The 18,636-nt window shown below is 38.8% G+C and overlaps 1 protein-coding gene across 6 annotated transcripts in view; it reads left to right on the top strand.

Annotated features, from left to right (window-relative positions):
* Positions 1–18,636, top strand: part of FARS2 (phenylalanyl-tRNA synthetase 2, mitochondrial) — a 231,919-nt gene that overhangs the window by 128,417 nt on the left and 84,866 nt on the right. For all 6 annotated transcript variants that reach the window (XM_030943368.1, XM_030943366.1, XM_030943367.1 and 3 more), the window contains one exon: positions 8,842–9,002. In XM_030943368.1, the coding sequence (XP_030799228.1) occupies positions 8,842–9,002 (161 nt within the window). The remainder of the gene's footprint in view (positions 1–8,841; positions 9,003–18,636) is intronic.

Raw genomic sequence — 18,636 nt, 5'->3', positions numbered from 1 at the left:
CAATTGCTGGTAATATTGTATTGTGTCAAGTTCCTTCAACCACTTTATGCCAAATTTTAATACAATTTATGTCATCTTTTAACAAAATCATTGTATTTCACAGAAAAAAAGTACTGCTGCCAGAACTCATGAATTTTGTACAAATCTAAGTATATGAAGAAGAGTTACTTTGAACTTTAAGGAACAATTACTTCATCTTAAATGTTTTTTTTCACCTATTTCATATGGAGATGGTAGCTTAATTTTAAAGATAATCACTAACTTAAATGTTCTACTCATAAGCAAGAAAAGCACGGAGGTCTGGCTGTAATTCTGTAGTATTACTGATGAATAAGATGACTTGAAATAAATTACATATGTTATAATTATTTTTTTAAGCAGCTATAGATACTTTGTGCAGTTCAGGAAGAGGGAAATAAGGACCGGGGAGTACTTAAAACATAATTTCCATTGCATTTGTATCATATGAGTACCGAAATGATGAAAGAAATTGCTAGAAATGAGGAAACTAATTAAAAGAAATTTGAGAGAGAAATCTAAAAGAGATATTAACATGAGGTGATTGCTCTGAGATGAAAGATTTTTGTTCTTTTCCTTGTAATTATACAGTGATGCTAGTTTCATAGTAAAACTTGAAGCTGAAATGAATGCACAGGGTCAAATTCATCTTACCTGATTTACATGTCTAAAAGTTAATTGTTTATTTCTGCATTTCTTATCACAGATAGAGTGAATAATTATTTGTGGTCTTCTCTCCCTATTTACAGTAGAACTGAAGGATCTGGTTTAGATCAGATGCTTTGAAATGTGTAGTGGTTAAGTAGCCACCAGTGTTGCCCAGAATTGTGTTGCTTCTCAGTATCTTCTTGCAGATACCTCTGCATCTGCTTGGAAGCCTCCCCAGATCCCAAGAGAATATATTAATAGCCATCAAATTGTAAATGACCAAAACATGAACTGGGTAGGAGTGAGAACTCTTTTACCCTGAGTGAAACCCTTCAGTTTCTGCCCCAGAAGAGCTCTGGACATGACAGGGCCACTGAGCAGGTACAGGATTAGGCACAGCTCAAGTCCTTTACCTGTTGATGCATTTCAAAGGATTGTTGCCTCACAGAAGTCAAACAGGGCACTACACGCTGAAGAACCTAATGTGTAAGTTCAGGTTTTGCTCCATTTGAGTGCTCCTGGGAACATGAAGATGAGAGAGGAAACAGGAGATTTTAGGCCCGGGAGGAAGACCAGGTCATGACTTGCTATGTCTTTTCCTGGGGCACAGAATTGAGTCTGCTGAGGTGTCTGTGCTACAGCTATATACCTTCCCTTTTTACATACCTGTGTACAAAATGTACCAGAAGACTAGTTAAGCATCCATAGCTGTGTTACAGGTGCAGATAAAGGTATTTGCAGGTGTTCAGGTTTGACAAATGCCAGCTGGAAACACTGAACTGAGGAGCAATATAGAAAGAAATGCAGGAGGATCTTTTGTGACATTGTCTTCAAATCCCATTTGCTAATGTCTGTAATTACATGTTTAAATCACATCCATGTCTTTAATAGCATGAGAGCTATTGACAGAAAATATTTTGTCCAGCAGCATGCAATGGTCAAATTTTTTAAGATGGAGCATCGATGAGTAGGCATGGGTTGGAAAGCTACTCTTTGAAGGGCCCTTTGTGAGCAAAAGTAAGAAATGTCCTTCAAGCTGTTTTTGCATAGAGCTGATGGAGTAGTTCTCTAGTAAGAAGAAAGGAAACCTGGAAGTAGTGCTGCTGAACAAAATTTTTTGATCCTGTGCTATGTGACAATACACCCAGACCTTTTATGTTGTGCTTTCTTAAAAATAAATAACTTGTGTGTACCCAGAACCTTGTCAGAGCTGATACAAAACACATGTAGTGGAATTCATTGGAGTTCATTGAAGTTGGACTATAAATGCTGTACTTCAGTATGAAATCTTCTCTTAGCTTTACCATCAGAATACTGAAGAGCTATTGACAGAAAGATTTTGAAATTCAATATTTTACATTTATTGTGTGTCTTACCTAAATCATTCTGGAAAGGAAGGACTATTATCCCAACTCCAGTTATAAGAAAAGTGATACCTAAGTGATCATAAGGCTTTTCATTACTTTCTTCCCAAGAATGAGTTTGTGGCAGAGGAGCTAAATCGTAAACCTTATCTGTCTATTATTTTTATATATTGTAAAGCGAAGGAGCCCCAGTCATAAACTCAAGGCTTCTTTATGGTACATGCTGTAGAAAAACAAAATGTGGTATCAGTCCCTGCCTGTGGAAGTTGAATTTATTGTGCAATGTCAAGCTTTTGGAGTAATCACAAGAGTGTACTGCTGTCAGCTGAACATATTTTTTAACCTTTTTATATATATGCAGGTGTTCTGACTGTTCTGATTCTTGAACAGGAATATTGAACATGCTGAACAGTGTCCTGTGCTATGATAGATAAACTGCTACCTCTGGATCTTTTGAGGAGGTCTTAATCTTGTGAAGACTGTCACACATTGTGATGATCTTCGTGTTCTTGTTCCTTGCTCTGTCTGTTGTTCTGCAAGAAAAGGCCATTTTGTAAGATACTAAGAAGTCAACTTCGGTGAAATTTTACCGAGAAAATTGCATCTGGAGCAAGGAATATCTGTGAAGGGAATTTGTCCATCTGTACTTACACCCTGAAAAAATGAAATTCATAATTGAATTTCTGAACTGTATTGTAGACTTAGTCTTTCTCTCATGTGGGAGCCCCACATGTATTTCTTTATAGCATTTATTTTTTCAAATCTCCATGGCCCCAGTGTCTAGGGAGATTTAACAATATTAGAAGATATTAAAAGGCCCAAACCCTCAAAATCCAGCTTTTCCTGAATGAACAAATTATAAAGAAAGGAATTGGAGTTTGCTTTTACATACAAGGAACAAAAAGAGCAATACTGTAGCCTGCAGGCAGAGCCAGGGGGAAAAGAGCGAATGAGTCAATTAATTTTTTGCTCTGTGACATAAATTAGGACAGCAAATTGCACTGTCATCCATTGAAAATGTTCAGCCTTGAGACAAGGGCAAGGGAAAAAACCTCAAAAACTAAGCAAGCCATTTGTTCAGCTGTGCAGGCTGAAATACAGAGAAAAAGAAAACCATGTACCATTAAAGTATATAGTTAATGACTAATGTCTTGTATTGCTCTTGAGAGTTAAGTGGATACTTTATTGTACATAATTTGAAAGGTAGAATGCTATTGCAGTGTATGGTTATGAACTCTGAAAAAATATCCTAGGGTATAAGTAAGATTCTGTTTAATGGTGGATTTGCCATTGATTATGTTGGGAATGCTTAGGAGGGCTTACAGGAACCAGAGAGATGGTCTTGGGAAAAAGTAGGAAGATGGAAAGGAGCAAGGAAGGAGGACTGAGGAATTCATAACTTCAGAAGCAGAAAGATGAAAAAAATTGAAGTTAAAAGTATCAATTGAAAGTAAAAAAAACCAGGGAGAGCTTCTTCTTGTTGTTGCTTTGGTTTACTCTTTCCTCTTCTTGCTTATCTAGTTTTCCTATCCTCTTCTGCTCTGGTCATTAATTTCTTCCTATCAGAAATGTTTTCTTCCCAGCTACTTGACCTGTTGAAATATTGGTAAAATGGTAGAATGAATGTTAGTTACGTATTAGAAGAAAGTAGAATCTGGTGGATGGCTTCCCTGGCTAGACTTTTTAAGCAAGCTGTTCTTTTAGTATATACATGACTCTTTTGGTTATAGAACAAAAATAAACATACTTATTAAATCTTATTTGAAACCTTTAAAGTTCTTTTGCTTAGTGTTCAAATGGAGAGAACAGAACAGAGCAGTCTGACCCAGGAGACGTAGCTGTGGTCTCAAAGTGACTATTATTGTTAGAAAATTATTCCGCAGATGAGATTCAGAAAGATAAGTTCTCTTTACATAGAATGGGCATAATTGAATGTTTACTTCTTTTCTTGAGTTTTTGAAGAGTGGCTTTTTAAGCATGCATAGTTTGAATGCCGAGTCCTCATTTTAGGGTGTAATTTAAGCTGAGTTGCACACAGGAGCCTGAATGCATCAGTTTAACTGAATTACAAGAGAACACTCTGATGGTCTTGATTTTTGCTTTCACTGGAGAGAAGTTCAGAGAAAACTTGGGTAAGCTTTTTGGCCTCACTTGCTTAAGATTCCAGCCACATGACCTTGCAGTTTCAGAAGTTCTTCTCTATTAGACAGATGCCTTAATATTACTTTTTTTCCATGTAAAGCTTTTTACTCCCTACATATGGGAGTTTTAGCTGAAATAACTTATGGAAATAATAGGGAAATAATTTAAAATGGCTTATTTTTAACACAAGTAGACATGTTTGCCTCATTACTGTGCCAGTTATGTAGACTATGCATTCCTAGACTCTAGAAATAAGTAAATATTTATTTTGCAGAACCTGTTTTTCAAAGCCTGATTTGTAAGCTGTCCATTAATCACACAAAACTCAAATCTGGGCCTTGGCATTTGTTTCCAGAATTTGTGGTATTTTGTGTCAAATTGCGTGTTCATTATGTCTATAACTTCCTTTCTATACAGTTCAAAGCTGATTTGTTTTGTAAAACATGATGTGTAATCCATGTGCCCTTGAGAATCTGTTCACCCCTCTTCCCACCATTTCAGTTCTAGAACTGGCTCCATTAACAGTCATAGTTTGGACTGAAAGGAGGAGATCAAATTCAGGTCTTTGCTTCTGGAACTCATCCCAGATTTCAGCTACTCATACTTTGGGTGTATTAATTTTTGTGCATTTTGTGAAGAGCACCTTCTATGCAGGCTGTTGTGTATTCATGATTTTGCCTCAATCCAAAATCAAAATTTAATTTCTTTCACTTCTCAGTAACTGCTGAGTATGACAATTTGAAGACCCAATTTAGGGTCTATTGAAAGAAACATTTCTTTATTGGCAATTTTACAGAAGTAGCAAAAATTCTTAAAAAAAAGCTGGTATCGACACAAAAATAAGTATGACTGGAATGTAAACCAAAAAAGTTTTGTCAACCTGTTACTAATACTATGTTGCAAATTATGTCTTAAAATTGTTGTACAGAGCAGAATGTCTTGCATGACACTCCTTGACAGGGTGAGTGTTTCTGTCTGTGTTGTTTTCTGAGGATTCAGGGCAATCTAATCCATTAATTCTGGCAGGTCATTATTTATGCCTTAGTGAATAATTGGGAAGATTCCAATCCTGACTGAGCAAATTTAACTTTCGTTTAACATTGCTTTTTGGAGAATTACTTGCTTGGTCTACATTATATGTAAACTGATTCACCTGGGCTCAAAGTTTAAGTCCAGGATAAATAGATAAGACTTATCAAGGAAGATAAGGATTCTTGAGCTTCTCTGTAAGACAGAGCTGCAATGGTGCAACCTTCTGACATGAGATTTGGGCTGTCCTAGCTCCCAATGTGGGAAGCCAATCAAACTGTTTTATCCTTTCCTCCTCCATCTTTGGCTACCTGACAAGCAAAGCTTCCAGCAATTTTCTTCTGGTGGGGAGTCAGATTTTTCATGTGAGGCAGCAGGAGCCTGGCAGTATAAAAATCTTTGATGGCCATTTGGGGAAAGCTCATGTGTCAGGAAAGCTTTATCTGTTGGGCTGTGTTATTTCAAGCAGTGATGCTATGATTGCCCCACCAGGTCCCTGGAATCTGCTGCTTTGGCCAGGTCCCCTCATCAGAACCTCAACTTGCATTTTACCATATTTAACACTGTTCTGTGTTCACTCTTCCTGTCTTGTTGATTCACATTCACTTGAATTCTTTGCATAATACTTGCCAAAATTTGGTGCATTTAAACGTGTATTTGCGTTGGGAGAGCTATGGGTTGCTCCCTCACTCAACAGGATGATTACTGGCTCATTTAATTTCTAAGTCACCTGATAATTTCCAGTCAGAAATATGTTTAGAAGCATGCATTAATCTTGTTGAGTCCCCCAAGGTAGTTGTTCAAATGACTTAAGTGAACGCTTCATTGACTTGGAGCTTTACAAATAGAAAGTTGGAGAAGAGATCAGAGACAAAATAACTGAAGATTCAGAGTGCAGAGATTTGCTACTGCTGATTTGAAGAGGTATTTTAATAATCTGAATTTTCCTTTTTCTTTATTTTGTCTGAGTAGAGGTAATTCTTCACTGATACAGCTTTCACTGGGGACATTTGAGAAGCTTTTTTAGTTTAGTTTGAAGGCTAATAATTGTATGAGGATCATCCAAAAGACAAGTTTCGTTTGGTGAATAGGTGTTTAATCGTAGCTCAGATGACAATGCTCTGAGCTGCTAGACAGATAGCAGAATTTCTTTGTCTGCTACGAGTAAGAAACCTGTGGTGTGTCCCAGTCCTTCTAATAAAAACCCAACAAACCAAGCAAGAAAACCAGAATAGAAAAGAAGTTGCTTATACATAATCAAGACATTCATTGCAGAATTCAAGTTGATAGCAAGTCACTGAGGAAAGAAGTGTTCCAGTGAAAACCATTCTCATATCAAAATAATAAAAAAAGCCCAAGTTCTAAATGTAAGGTTCTGCTAATCAGAATATACACCTGTTCTTATCTTCTGTCATATTTTTTTTCCTGTCTGATCTACCAGGAATCATCACTAGTATTGGAGGATCATCACCCCCATCATGTATACGTTATTGAGCATCTGTGAATTAATAATGCTAGTGCTTAATCTGGCATCTTTAGGTTTCAAGCTTAATTCCTCTGTTGAGAGTAAGCAGTGACCATTCAGAACCCTCGTGGATATTGCTCCTGGTGCTTTACTTTACATCTGGAGGAGGGGGTTGGTCTGCAGAAATGCCCATATATATGTGAAAATCTGGTACTTCTGGAATGAATAGGAGCTCTGCCACTGAGGCAGGAATTGCTGATCTAGGAAAGGCAAGCTGGAAATTTGAAGAAGCAGCACCATTGCAATGAACTATAATCACTTTGTCACAGCCATACAAATGTGACTACTTTAATATACTGGTGTATGGAGAGAAGTAGTACTTTCAGCATGGAAGAGGAGCAGTTTATGGTCCATGCTTAAAGTCAAAGCTCAGAATCCCTCCCAAATACAAATTTCAATATGTTCTTTGTAGTCACTCTTTTCTCTAAAAGTCAGCAGAAGCAAATTGTGCAGTTCTTCATGTAATGTAGCATGGATTGCAGGTTTCCAGAGTCAGAGCTGCTCATAGTCTGCTGGTTGGTCTAAGCACTGTTTTCAGCATCTCTGCCAGCCATGAGGTACCTTTTGAGTTCACACCCGGTCCTCTGTTTCCCAAGATTTCCACAGTTCAGTTGATGAACTGTCTGCTTTCAAATGTTAGAAAGTGCAAAATCTTGCCTTTGAGCACACGAGAAGGGACAGGCAGAATATCCTGACTCCTCTATGAAGTACTCTTACAAGTTGATGCAACTCCTGTGGCAGTGCGATACTGCTGATGCAGCCTGTGAGACACCGCCTCTGCTGAGGACCTGTTATTCCAGAAAAATAGGCAAGTTCAGGTGAATTAATGGAATTGAAGTTGTGAGTGTGTGTCTTTTCCCAAGCCTGATACGCCTCCCTCTATTTGAACAGAACTCAGGCCTGTTTAGTCTCAGCATTGAACACAGCAGGAAACTCAGCATGTCTCTCATCAGTGCCCAAATAATGGGAGCTGTTTTCTTTCTGATAGCAGAGACAAGGGTCAGAAAGAAGACTTGTGTTTCCACCTTCCTGCAGAAGATGGGAAAGCTGCTGAATTCAAAGCTTCCAAAAAATTAGTTCAAATTGATATTGGAGGGGCTGCTGTGGCCCTGGTGCATAGCTGTGAGATGTGCAGTGATGTTGTGTGACTCAGGAGCACGCTGCAAGTGCTGATGGTGTGAGGTCAAGTCTGTCACACATGCATACATCCATTCAGCAGGTGTGTTTGTTTAGGCATTTGTTTAAGTTTTTAAAAGCTCTGAGCCTTTGTGAGGGCTTCTGGGCTCTCAGCTTATTTCAAAATCAGTAGGCTGATGGCTAAATATAGACTTAGTTTTTTGTGTTGAAAAGATCCCTGTTTGCATGAATCAGTGCTCCTGCCCTATAAATGAAGGAAGGTATGAATATTTACTTTCCTGACAGAAATGTTGCATCATTAATATCTGTACAGCTTTTCTTTATTAAATATTCTTGTCCTTTTATATTTAGTGCTGCATAAAAGAGACTTGTTAATGTGAGAGCAGTGGCTTTTCCCAGGAAAAGCAGCTCAGGATTTCCCTGGTTGGAGGTGTGATGCTAATGCAATGGTGCCTCACATCCCATTGCTCTGTTTCTTCTAGAAGCCTCAAAAGAGGCAATTATGGTATTTTGAAATGTTGGTAATGATGTTAATGCTCTGTAGGCTTGACTTGGTCTGTCAGACCAAGGAAAATACTCTGAACAGGGAATTCATGTTTATGTGTCTTATGAAACAGCGGAGTCAAGTGAGGAAATGCTCAGCTCTAAGCATAGTGAAGGGTAGTGATGTATAGCATTATGCAGCATTTCTCAAGCCTGTCCGAAACTTTGGACACAAATTGTCAAGGCTGTGGCTTTGTTTTATTGCCATTTTTGGTTCCTGGACTCAGTGATGTTCTCAGTCTTACTGCAGTTTTTGATATAAGTAGGATCTGTCCTGTAGCCTTTAGATCATTCATTTGGCACTTACTTGTAAGATTTTCTGGTTTGCCATTTCACCTTTTTCTTTATTCCCTCTTAATAAATAGGTGAACATTTTATCAGTAATTTTCCATGTTGTGAACTTAAGCTCTTGAATTTTTATCTTGTGTGTTGCAGCTGGTGCTCAGGATAAAATTGGCTGGGCATTTGGCTTGGGTTTGGAGAGGCTGGCCATGATCCTGTACGATATCCCTGACATCCGACTGTTCTGGAGTGAAGATGAACGCTTCTTGAAACAATTTATTGGGCCTCACATTTGGCAAAAAGTGAAGTTCCAGGTAAAATAACATATACATGATAATAATTTACTGTGATGTATGTGCATTCCTAATGAATATCACATAATTAAAATTCTGTGTAGTTAAAAGATTAGGTTTTAATGCAACAGCTTTACAGCTATCATGATTCTCGGATATACTGCAGTAAAATCCAGCTTTTGATAACAACCTTTTTTTCAACCAGATAATGTAAGTTCCTGCTGATACCCAGTCAACATCCCTGTTCTGAGTAATGCTTAAGCATATATTTAACTTTTAAATATACCCAGAATAGGGATTGATTTAGGCCTGTGGTTTGGTTATGTCCTTGAATTGTGTCCGTGATTCTATTTCATTATAAATATGTGTCTGATGTAAAGCATTCAAGGATCATAACACATTCTCAATTTCCCCCATTGTTTTCACTCTACAATCATTGATGTCAATGTGAGTTGCAATGTTAACCTTTAGCAAATTCTTTGTGGATGTGCCTTGCCATCTTCACTGTCAGCTATTTTCTCCTGGCATTGGAGGGGAGAGTGCAGGCTCAGCTTGTATTTGTTTTGTAACTCCTCTGCTGTGGTGGTTTCTGTAGTTAGCAACCTCGTCTTGCTTTTTGTACTCACAAAGCAATCAGGCATGACTGGATTGAGTGGAAATGCTACTTCCGTAATACTCTTCAGCAGGAGCACAGGGAGGTTCAAGTCAGGCAGTGTCAGCTGGTCTTTGGGGGAGTTGAGCTGACATAGATGCTTGATGAAGTCTGAAATGCTAAAGCAGTAAAATACTTTTTGCAGCTGCTTTTGCCATTTAGTTTGGTTTCTTTGTGTACAGCTTGATTATGTTTTTTTAAGAACTGTAATTATTAAAGGGGAAATCAACAGTGGTAGATGACATTTGAGTAGCCTCCACACCAGTAGCAGCATCCATCCATTTGTTTTAATTCATGGCAATTCTTGCACATCTTGTTTGGTAGCATCAAAATACTGTTTGAGATAAGTTTGGGGGATAGTTTTGGCTTTTTTGGTTTGGGTAGGGGTTTGGAGAATTTTTTTGGTTGATTGGGTTTTTTTTGTTTGTTTGGTGATAACTGGCATTAGTGCGTTCAGCCTGTAGTTAGTTATCTTACAGAAAGACATGTTTTTGCCATTGTTCCTAAAGTTGTGTCTGCTTGTAGTTTCCTTGATCTCCTACAGAATGTTTGTTGCTCTTTTCATAAAAATGTTGAGCATTTTTTATGTTGAGCATAAAAAATGCTCAAGTCTCCTTTTCAGCCCCTGTCTTTCTGATTGGCTTTGCTCCTGAGCTTGTGGCTTTGTTTATAGATTGCAATCTGATGGAGCTAAGATGAGATTTCTGGCTTGCTTTAAAACTGTGGATCCAAGCTTCCAACTGATATTAGCAGTAGATTGGGCTTTTGGGGAAAGGCTATGGACTGACACTGAGGCTGAGTCAAAGAGAGGACTGGGTGTCTGATTTCGCTAAGCTGCATGTAGTTTTCATGTTCAGTTTTAGGTAAGTCAGGTGTAGTGAAGCAATCTGAAGATGGCAAAGGCACAGGTTACTGTGGATAAACTCAGAGGAAAGTACATGGTTTCTAGGAAGCTGAATGTGATTTTTTTTTTAAATTGGTGCAGTTGGGTAGCCTTAGTTTTCATTCTTTTTCTCTTCTAAAGAAAGGCTGTGGCCAATGTTTTAGAAACAGATTTTTTTCTCTGATATAAAGTACTGCTTAGGGACTTTTAAATTATTATTTCTCTTTTATTTTTATTCTTTTTAAAGTTTTTTTCATTTTCCCCCTTTCTGTTTTAATATGTACATGCACCTACTTGACTTGGATGTTTCATCAGTTTTGGTAGTTGTCCCTAAGTCTTGGTTTACATTTTTCAATTCTGTATCTGAATATAAAAGAATGGAGGCAAACTTGGGTTTTTGTTTGAAAGCAAGTCTATATCCAGCTTTTATCTGGTATTTTAGATTGAGCTTTTTTGAGCTCTGTGCTGTACATACTTCTAGTACATACTGGCATTGCTTTCTAAAGGGTCAATGACCCTTCAAATGAAAATACTATGAAATACTCTTCGTTGCTACCATAAGATCTCAATTTTTTTCTTCTGTTCTGTGTTATTTTTCAGGTATGCCGTAAAACCAAGTTAGCAGACCTTTTGTTCCTGTCTGCTTGCTAAAGAGTCATAATTAATGAATCACATGGTTTATTCATATGATATTTGAGGGAAAACTTTTAGCCTGTCTTCCAGTGTGGATGTTCTAAGAAATCTCAATGGATATTTTAAAAGTGTCAGATTTTCTGCATGCAAGGCCATGCAGTACTTTTCAGCCTGACTGAACTGAACAAAGACAGAGCAAGTGTTTTGAGAGCCTTTCATGACAGAAATTGAATCCTGTGGTTCAGAAGGTCCAGGCAAATGTCCATCCTTTATGTGATTGAGAGAGACCTCAACCTTTGGGCACTCCCCCAAATTCTTTCTTATAATCTGAATATGATCCACCAGCATAAATATTTTTCTTTCTCTTCTTTAAAATGTTCTTCAAATACATGAAGTCCGCACGGCATAGCAGTAACCTTTAGCTGGGCTAAATATACTCTTGCTCAAAAACTGCATTTAGTTGGAGCATTTTCTTGGGACTTAGATTATATGTCTTATGCCTTTTAACAGCCTGAATGTGTCAGATTTTTCCCTTTGTCATCAGTTGCTCAGTACATGTGTGCAGGCTTCAGTAGGTCAAAAAGCTGCTGGGAAAAGCTGACAGTGCTTGTACCACTGTGGCAACTCAGCACAGCAGTGTTAGAGTGCTTCTCCCCACAGATCAGATTATTGCCTGGGTTTGGATTAGCAAATCACTTCAGCTATAATTTGACACAGGTCACAGCAGTATGGGGGTCAGGGTCTGGTAACTTGCTTTCGATTGCTTGTGTAGGGCTTCTGCTCAGGCTGTTAAATGAAAGGCTGAGGATGGGCAGGGCAGGAAGGACCAAGAGCCTTCAAGGCACAATGTAATAAAACAAATGGCTTGGTTCTGATCTAGCCTCCTGTGTTATGTCTCTTTTTGTCAGGGCCCTGAGCACAGTTCCATGTAATCCCTTTCTGGTTTATGCTGAGCCAGCATTCCATTCTTACAAAAAAAAAAAAGTCCATGGGCTGACAAGTCTCAAGGAAAGGTACAAAAATGAAATGACATTTAGAGAGGAAAGGCACTCACAGTTCACATGTACTGTGGTGAGCCCAGAGGTGTTGATTAAGAAAGGTCTCTGGCAGCAGGATGGATCCTGGAGCCTCCATCATTTTGCTGCCAAGGCAAGCAAGTGGCACATCATGTTGAGTGACTCTTGGTGTGTTCTCCCTTCACAAAGTCACTTTCATTTGATGCTGCCGGTGTCTCTGGCTGCTGTTGTTTTAAATAGTTATTTATTTCAATTGCTGAGGCACCTTGTGGTCTGCACTGAGTTCAAGCAGTAGCGTGATTATGGCTGTTCTGGCAGTGGTACAGAAGGAAACTGGATCAGATTTCTAGTAAAACTCCCTCTGTGAGATTATAGGAGTTGCTGTCTTCTTGATTTCCTCATTTCTGCATTATCTGTAATATTCTGCAATATCTGCAATAAGCCTAGCACCACCTATTTTTTATCACCCCCTGCCATCATCTCCAGGGGCTGCTCCTTCCTAGTGTCCGCTGGAGCTCACAGTCCCTCAAAATTCAATTCCTTTATAATTACCTGGTAGCTTCAAAACTCAAAATAATAGACTTTCTAAGCAGGATCATTTTAATGGCTCCGGAAGAGAAAAAGCTCCTGGAGCAGCACTGCTGGGAGACATGAGCGGATTGTAGGCTTTGGGAGTTGGGGTGAGGAGTCTTGACAAACAACTTGAATTGACACTGTTCATCTCCTGCACAGCTGTAGCCAGAATGGTGTATGCAGTCCTAATCCAGGATACTCTTTCTGCTTTGAAAAGTGAACAGTCGAGGATAGCAGAGATGATCAAAATAATCAAAAAGATGTAGTTGTGTGGAAAGAAGTGGTTCATTATACTGGAAAGGAAATCAAAGCAGGCTCCTCTTCCTTCTGTGCAAGATAGCAAAGGCTGGGCCTGCTTGCTCCTATTTGCCTTTGCTCAGTGTGCTGTAGGAATTAAGCTCCTGCTCTGATGACAAAGGATTTATGCAGTAGCCCAGTTTGCACTGTTTGCTGTGTATGTGAGCCCTCTTGCTCACCATTAGACAGTCCAACTTTTCTACCTTACTGTGCACTTTTCAGGGACAGAAATCATCCCTGTGCATCTTTCCTGTGCATAAGCCTGATTGTTGCTGGGAGACACAGAGCTTGTCCTGAAGCTTTAGAAGATGCTGAAAATGAAACTCACTGTCAAGTGTAAGGGGAAACTTCAGCAAATTAAACCATCCCAGTCTATATCCTTTATTCCATGCTTGAGCAAGAGAGCATCTAGAGTATATACCATCCATTTCAACCAGTTTGATGTTATTGCATTCACTGCACAGGGTGGGGCTGTCTGATCCATCATTAGTATGCTACTCCATATAATTTATATTTATCTTCTTAGTCTGTGATTAGCATTATTTTCAAATAAAAATTAAATAGATTCCCTGGTTGCTGCATTTTCAGATATTTTTCATCAAGATTAGGTGACTTCATGCTAAAATGGTTATTCATTTATTATGTTTATTTTCTAAAAGTGCATCTATTAAAGCCAAATATGCAACCATTAGTATATAAATTTAACTCGGATGTTTGAACAAATAAGGTATAGCTTCAACTGTGACTTATTGTATAGATAGTTTTAATGTAATTGAAGATATATAATGTGTGTGTCTGCATGTGGAGAGAATAGATGATGATGTTGTAGCATAAACATTTTACTGGCATGACTTTGCGAAGGTTGAATATCTAAGAGTGACTTACATAGATCATCTTAAGCAAATGTCAGTAAAACCTTACAGTGCTGTATATCATATCAGGTTTGCCTGTATGCCCTGCAGAACACCATGAAACTCTTTTTTTAGTGTTGGATGTGCATGGAAGGCGAGCAAAAAGGCCATCTTCATTGCACAGATGCTGCACTAAGCTGCACGATTGGGTTAGAAATCACTTGATCATCAAGTCTTCTCATCAGGATGTTCTATCTTGTATCGTTTGTAGGTAGTGCTGGTATTGAAGCTCTGGGAACCTGAGCCCTATGGCCCCAGCCAGGCAAAGTACTGAAGCACATGCTGAGCTTTAAACTTGCAAGCAGTCCCGTTTAAATCAATGCAATAGTTCCTATGCTCAGTCAAACATAACCCAAATGCCTAAATAGCTTCAGGTCAGAGATCTCCACATTTCCTGGGATCCAACTGAGAGTGATCAGTGCCTCGCAGGGCTGAAGCAGTGGAAACTTTTAAAATTATTGTTATAAGCAAGAAGAGTTTAATCTGACAAACCATAAACTCAGTTTGCAAAATCTTTGTTCTAAGCCAGTTCTACTGATCAACACTTGTGTAAAAAAAGTCAAGAAAAATTCTGGAGAGAAAACAGAACCTGAATTCCCATTCTCAACTAAAGAAAATTGGCTGAAAACACTGTAAGGAAAGAAGAAAGTAGGGGCTCAGAATGAGCAAATGGGATGGACAGTCACATGGGACTGAATACAAAGCACTGATGCAGTCATATAAGACAAAGTGAAAGGAACATAAAAGAGAGGAGTGCTGTACTTTGAGCATTGGGGGCAATATGAAAAAATCTGGTTTAAAGTTAACTTTAAGCAGATTTGGAGGAATGGGATGAAAAGGGAAGAAAGACACAGGAAAGGAGAGTGGGTTTATGGCAAAAACGGTTGAGGCTGATGCAGAAGTCTTTTTCTAGATAATAAGAAAGTTTTCCTGGGTTTTGTACTGCACGCATCTACTCCTGATCTCCTTTTGGAAGATAAACAACTATGAGGGACCACAGAAATTATGACCACAAGCCATCAAAGCAAGTCTTTAAAGTACTATCATCAGTTTTGAGATGAGTGTGGGGACTTGCAATTCTGCTTCTGGATTTGTGAAACACTTAGTGTGTCAGAACCCTGACCCATGACAGAGGCTGTACTGAGATGATATTCACAAAATCACAGAATACCCTGAGCTGGAAGGGACCCACAAGGATCATCCCAGTCCAGCTCCTGGCCCTCCCCAGGGCCACCCAAGAATTACACCGTGTGCCTGAGAGCATATTACTGAAACTCTGGGTAAGAATAAGCACTGACAAGGGATGTGGTTCCCAACAATCTAGTTGCTGCCCTCTGAGCTAATACCGATGATGCATATTTTCTCACATACCCTGTTTCAATCCCTCCACCCACCCACTGCAGTCTAGTCTCACTGATAGGCTCCCATTGAACCTGAACAAATCAGCAATGGTTTAATTCCTTTCTGCTTGTACTTTTCTAAGTAAATAAAATGAATAAATAAAAAATGTCAATAGCCATTTCTGCCTAGATTAGTTGGTGGTATTTATCTTATGGACTATGTTGTCTGCTGAAGTACCAAAGGGCAAAGTAAATCCATTTAATCTATTTAGCAGCCACCTTGGTAACAGTTGGATGTACAGACAAGCCTATGACATTCATTAGCAAAACCACCACTCTCTTCCACCTATGTTCCTTGAAAATACTTTAAGTATGTCTATATTGTTTTCACAGTCTTAGAATAGTTGAAAACTCTCCTGTTCACCTCTGTTGGCTTGTCCCATCCTGATAGTACATTTAGTTTAGATTTAGCTGGTGGTGACCTGAAGCAAAATAGCTGATTTGAGCTGCTCTTTTTTTAATGGTAAGGAGTTTCTGCTTTGTACACAACTGTCACAGCTGGAATTTGTTTTGAGTGGTTGGAGTATGTGTGGGTATGTATATATATGTTTAGAGAGCAAAAATATTTCATCCTTACTTTGTTGTCTATGCTAACACACACTTTAAACACCAGTAATTTTTTTATGTCATGGCAGGTAACTCCAAAACCTGGATGTAATTATGTGTTTCCTATAGATTTTCAATTATGTGAGAGGTCCAGGGCTTTACTAATAAACTTAGCAAGTGCCACAGGGGATTTTGGAAGCTAGCTATGTGGCATACCAGCGTATCCACCTGACAGATGTCCTCTCTTTTGACTGCAGGTCCAGAGACAGCAGCTGAGACTCTTCTTCATTTGAAGGGTTTTGGTGGGTTTGGGCTGTTTGTTACCACTCCTCCCAGAGCCTTATTTCTCACAGTGTTAGGAGGAGAAGCATAGTTGTTTGGTTTTTTTTTTGTTTCCCAAGTGTTCATGTTCCCATGTGCTGTTCTGCTTCACTGTTCCACATGTACCACAGAAGCTGCTTTTGTGGCTACACTATGAGATTAATCAGGGAGCTTTTTCCTCTGCAGCTCCTTAAAGCTGTATCAGTTCCCTGATCCACTTCTCAGTGTTGCTTCATGCCATCAGCACAACTGATGAGACAGCACTTTAGTTTTTGGAGCCAGTATAGAAGGTGAGGGGTGAATATAACCGGCGGCTGTGTCCTCAGTACTAGTGAAAGACATTCCCAGTAAATGAGAACAGACCACCAGGGACTTCCTTCCAATTTGTTTTTAGACAAAAAGAAACTACTGTAGCCATGACTGCATTTTGCCTGCACCACTTCTGTGTGATGTAGATGAAAAATGATTTTGCACTTATGAATGCTGCTGCACTGTCATTAGAACCATTTTACTGCTGATGTCTCTTTTTCCTAGGCAGAAGCCAATGCACCCTAGTCAAAGTATACCTGATACTATCTAAATTATTACTTAGCAAAAACTGCAATAAGCTTCAAAAGCTTATATGTTACAGTGGTTTGCTCTGATCTCTAAACCTCATATATTTGCAATTTGACTGGCTGAGGCTCTTTGAAACAAATAGCTCGCAAATGAGTAATTCCGCTGCTGAATATATCAACTGATCTTTATTGCATCCTAAATGATGGAGTATAATGGTTATACAAAGTGCTTAAATAAGCCATGCAGCAATTTCCAGCAGTGATATATATGCTGAAACCCACATTAAATTAATATTAGGTGAAGGAGTAAACCTGGACGTCTAAAGTAACAATAGATTTTGCATAGGTTGCGTGAAGCTATGATAACCAGCTGCTAGTGGCTTTGGCAGGAGTCCACATATGTTCAGAGCTTTCAGTTTATTGTCTACAAAAGTATGTAGCTAGTCAGGAGGGTAACCCTTACACATTTCCAATGGTTTTCCAATATTGGTTTAATTTACACTGTGAGTAATAGAATTCTGGCACAGAAAATGTCTTGACTTTAGTTTTTAGCCCTGACATGAGAAGTGACTCAATAATTCTGTTTTCCATGCTGTTTCAGTTGTAGTTCTCTTGCACCTCCTACCTTGGCCTCTCTTCTCCAAACTACCTTAGGGTAGAAAGTTCTTCAGGACAGGAATTAGCATTTTGTGCTCTGTCTGCCCAGTGGGACCCTGGTTTCTGGCTGGCAGTCCTAGGTACTTACCACAGTCTGAATATGTGTATGCTATAGCAGGGTTAAATACATCTTTGTGAGTATACATTATGCATTTGATGTAAGAATAAACTTCTGTTTAAAATGTGTCCAAGCACACACTGTGTATGTGTCTTCAGAGATACAGGTATGTGCTGGTGTGCACACACAACCACAGAAATATAAAGGGGGAAAAAAAAGATAATCTCAAAACTATTAGGAAATAAGCTCTTGTTAATTTTTCCAGAGTTAGCTAAAAATATGGCAGTTGTCATATGTGAGTTTATTTGATAGTTCTTTTAACACTGGTGCCAATATTTTACATGTAAAAGATACACCTTGCAAAGAGCTTTTGATAAAATGATCTTTAAAATCATGCCTAAGCCTTTACAGTCATCATCTGTAGCATGATTAGACCTTGCAGCTGACCTGTAGAGTGTCCCTAGGAAATGAGGACTGGGAAGAACAATCTCTGTATGTGTGTATGCGTGAACAGAAGCACCTTTTGAAGTACATGGTGTTAATAAAAAACCCCTGATTTTCAGCTACCACTTCTCTGATCAGAATATGAATTAGGCTACAGAGAATAGCCAAACAACAGAAGGCACAGTTGGGAAGAATTGTATTATTCTTATCATACCAATCCTCAATTTCATTCATCTTGCTAGTGTGAGAGACACATGAACTATTGCAGTGACAGCCTAAACTAAAATGTGACAAGTAAGTGATGCTTTGGGGTGCATGTGCTGCAGAGGATTTGGCTATGCGGTTTTAGAAAAATTAATAATGGGAAGAAATCCCCTCTTTTGAGGATTGATTACATTCTCCTGCCTGTGCAGAAGTGCATATGCAATCCAATAATCCAATTTGCATAATTATTCCCACATGTAACCTGTTCTCCTAAATCAGCAGGAGTGAACCCATTTTCTGATTCTTGTAAAATAAGGAAAGGCATTAAAGAAATATCTGTTCTGCACCACGATTCTGCTTGTAGAGATTTAGATGTTCTTTACATTTTGTCATTGCATACTGAAATGCTTAGTGTACTTTTTGTACGTTTTTGTGCTTGTTCTGTTCTCAGCTTAAGGCTTCTCTGTAGTTTTCTAAGTGTTGTTACTCTTTAGCAAGAGTAT

The sequence above is a fragment of the Camarhynchus parvulus genome, chromosome 2 (assembly GCF_901933205.1).
Source record: "Camarhynchus parvulus chromosome 2, STF_HiC, whole genome shotgun sequence".
NCBI classification, from domain to species: domain Eukaryota; kingdom Metazoa; phylum Chordata; class Aves; order Passeriformes; family Thraupidae; genus Camarhynchus; species Camarhynchus parvulus.
The sequence above is the reverse complement of the archived record's forward strand: the minus strand, read 5'-3'. Positions and strand labels throughout refer to the sequence as shown.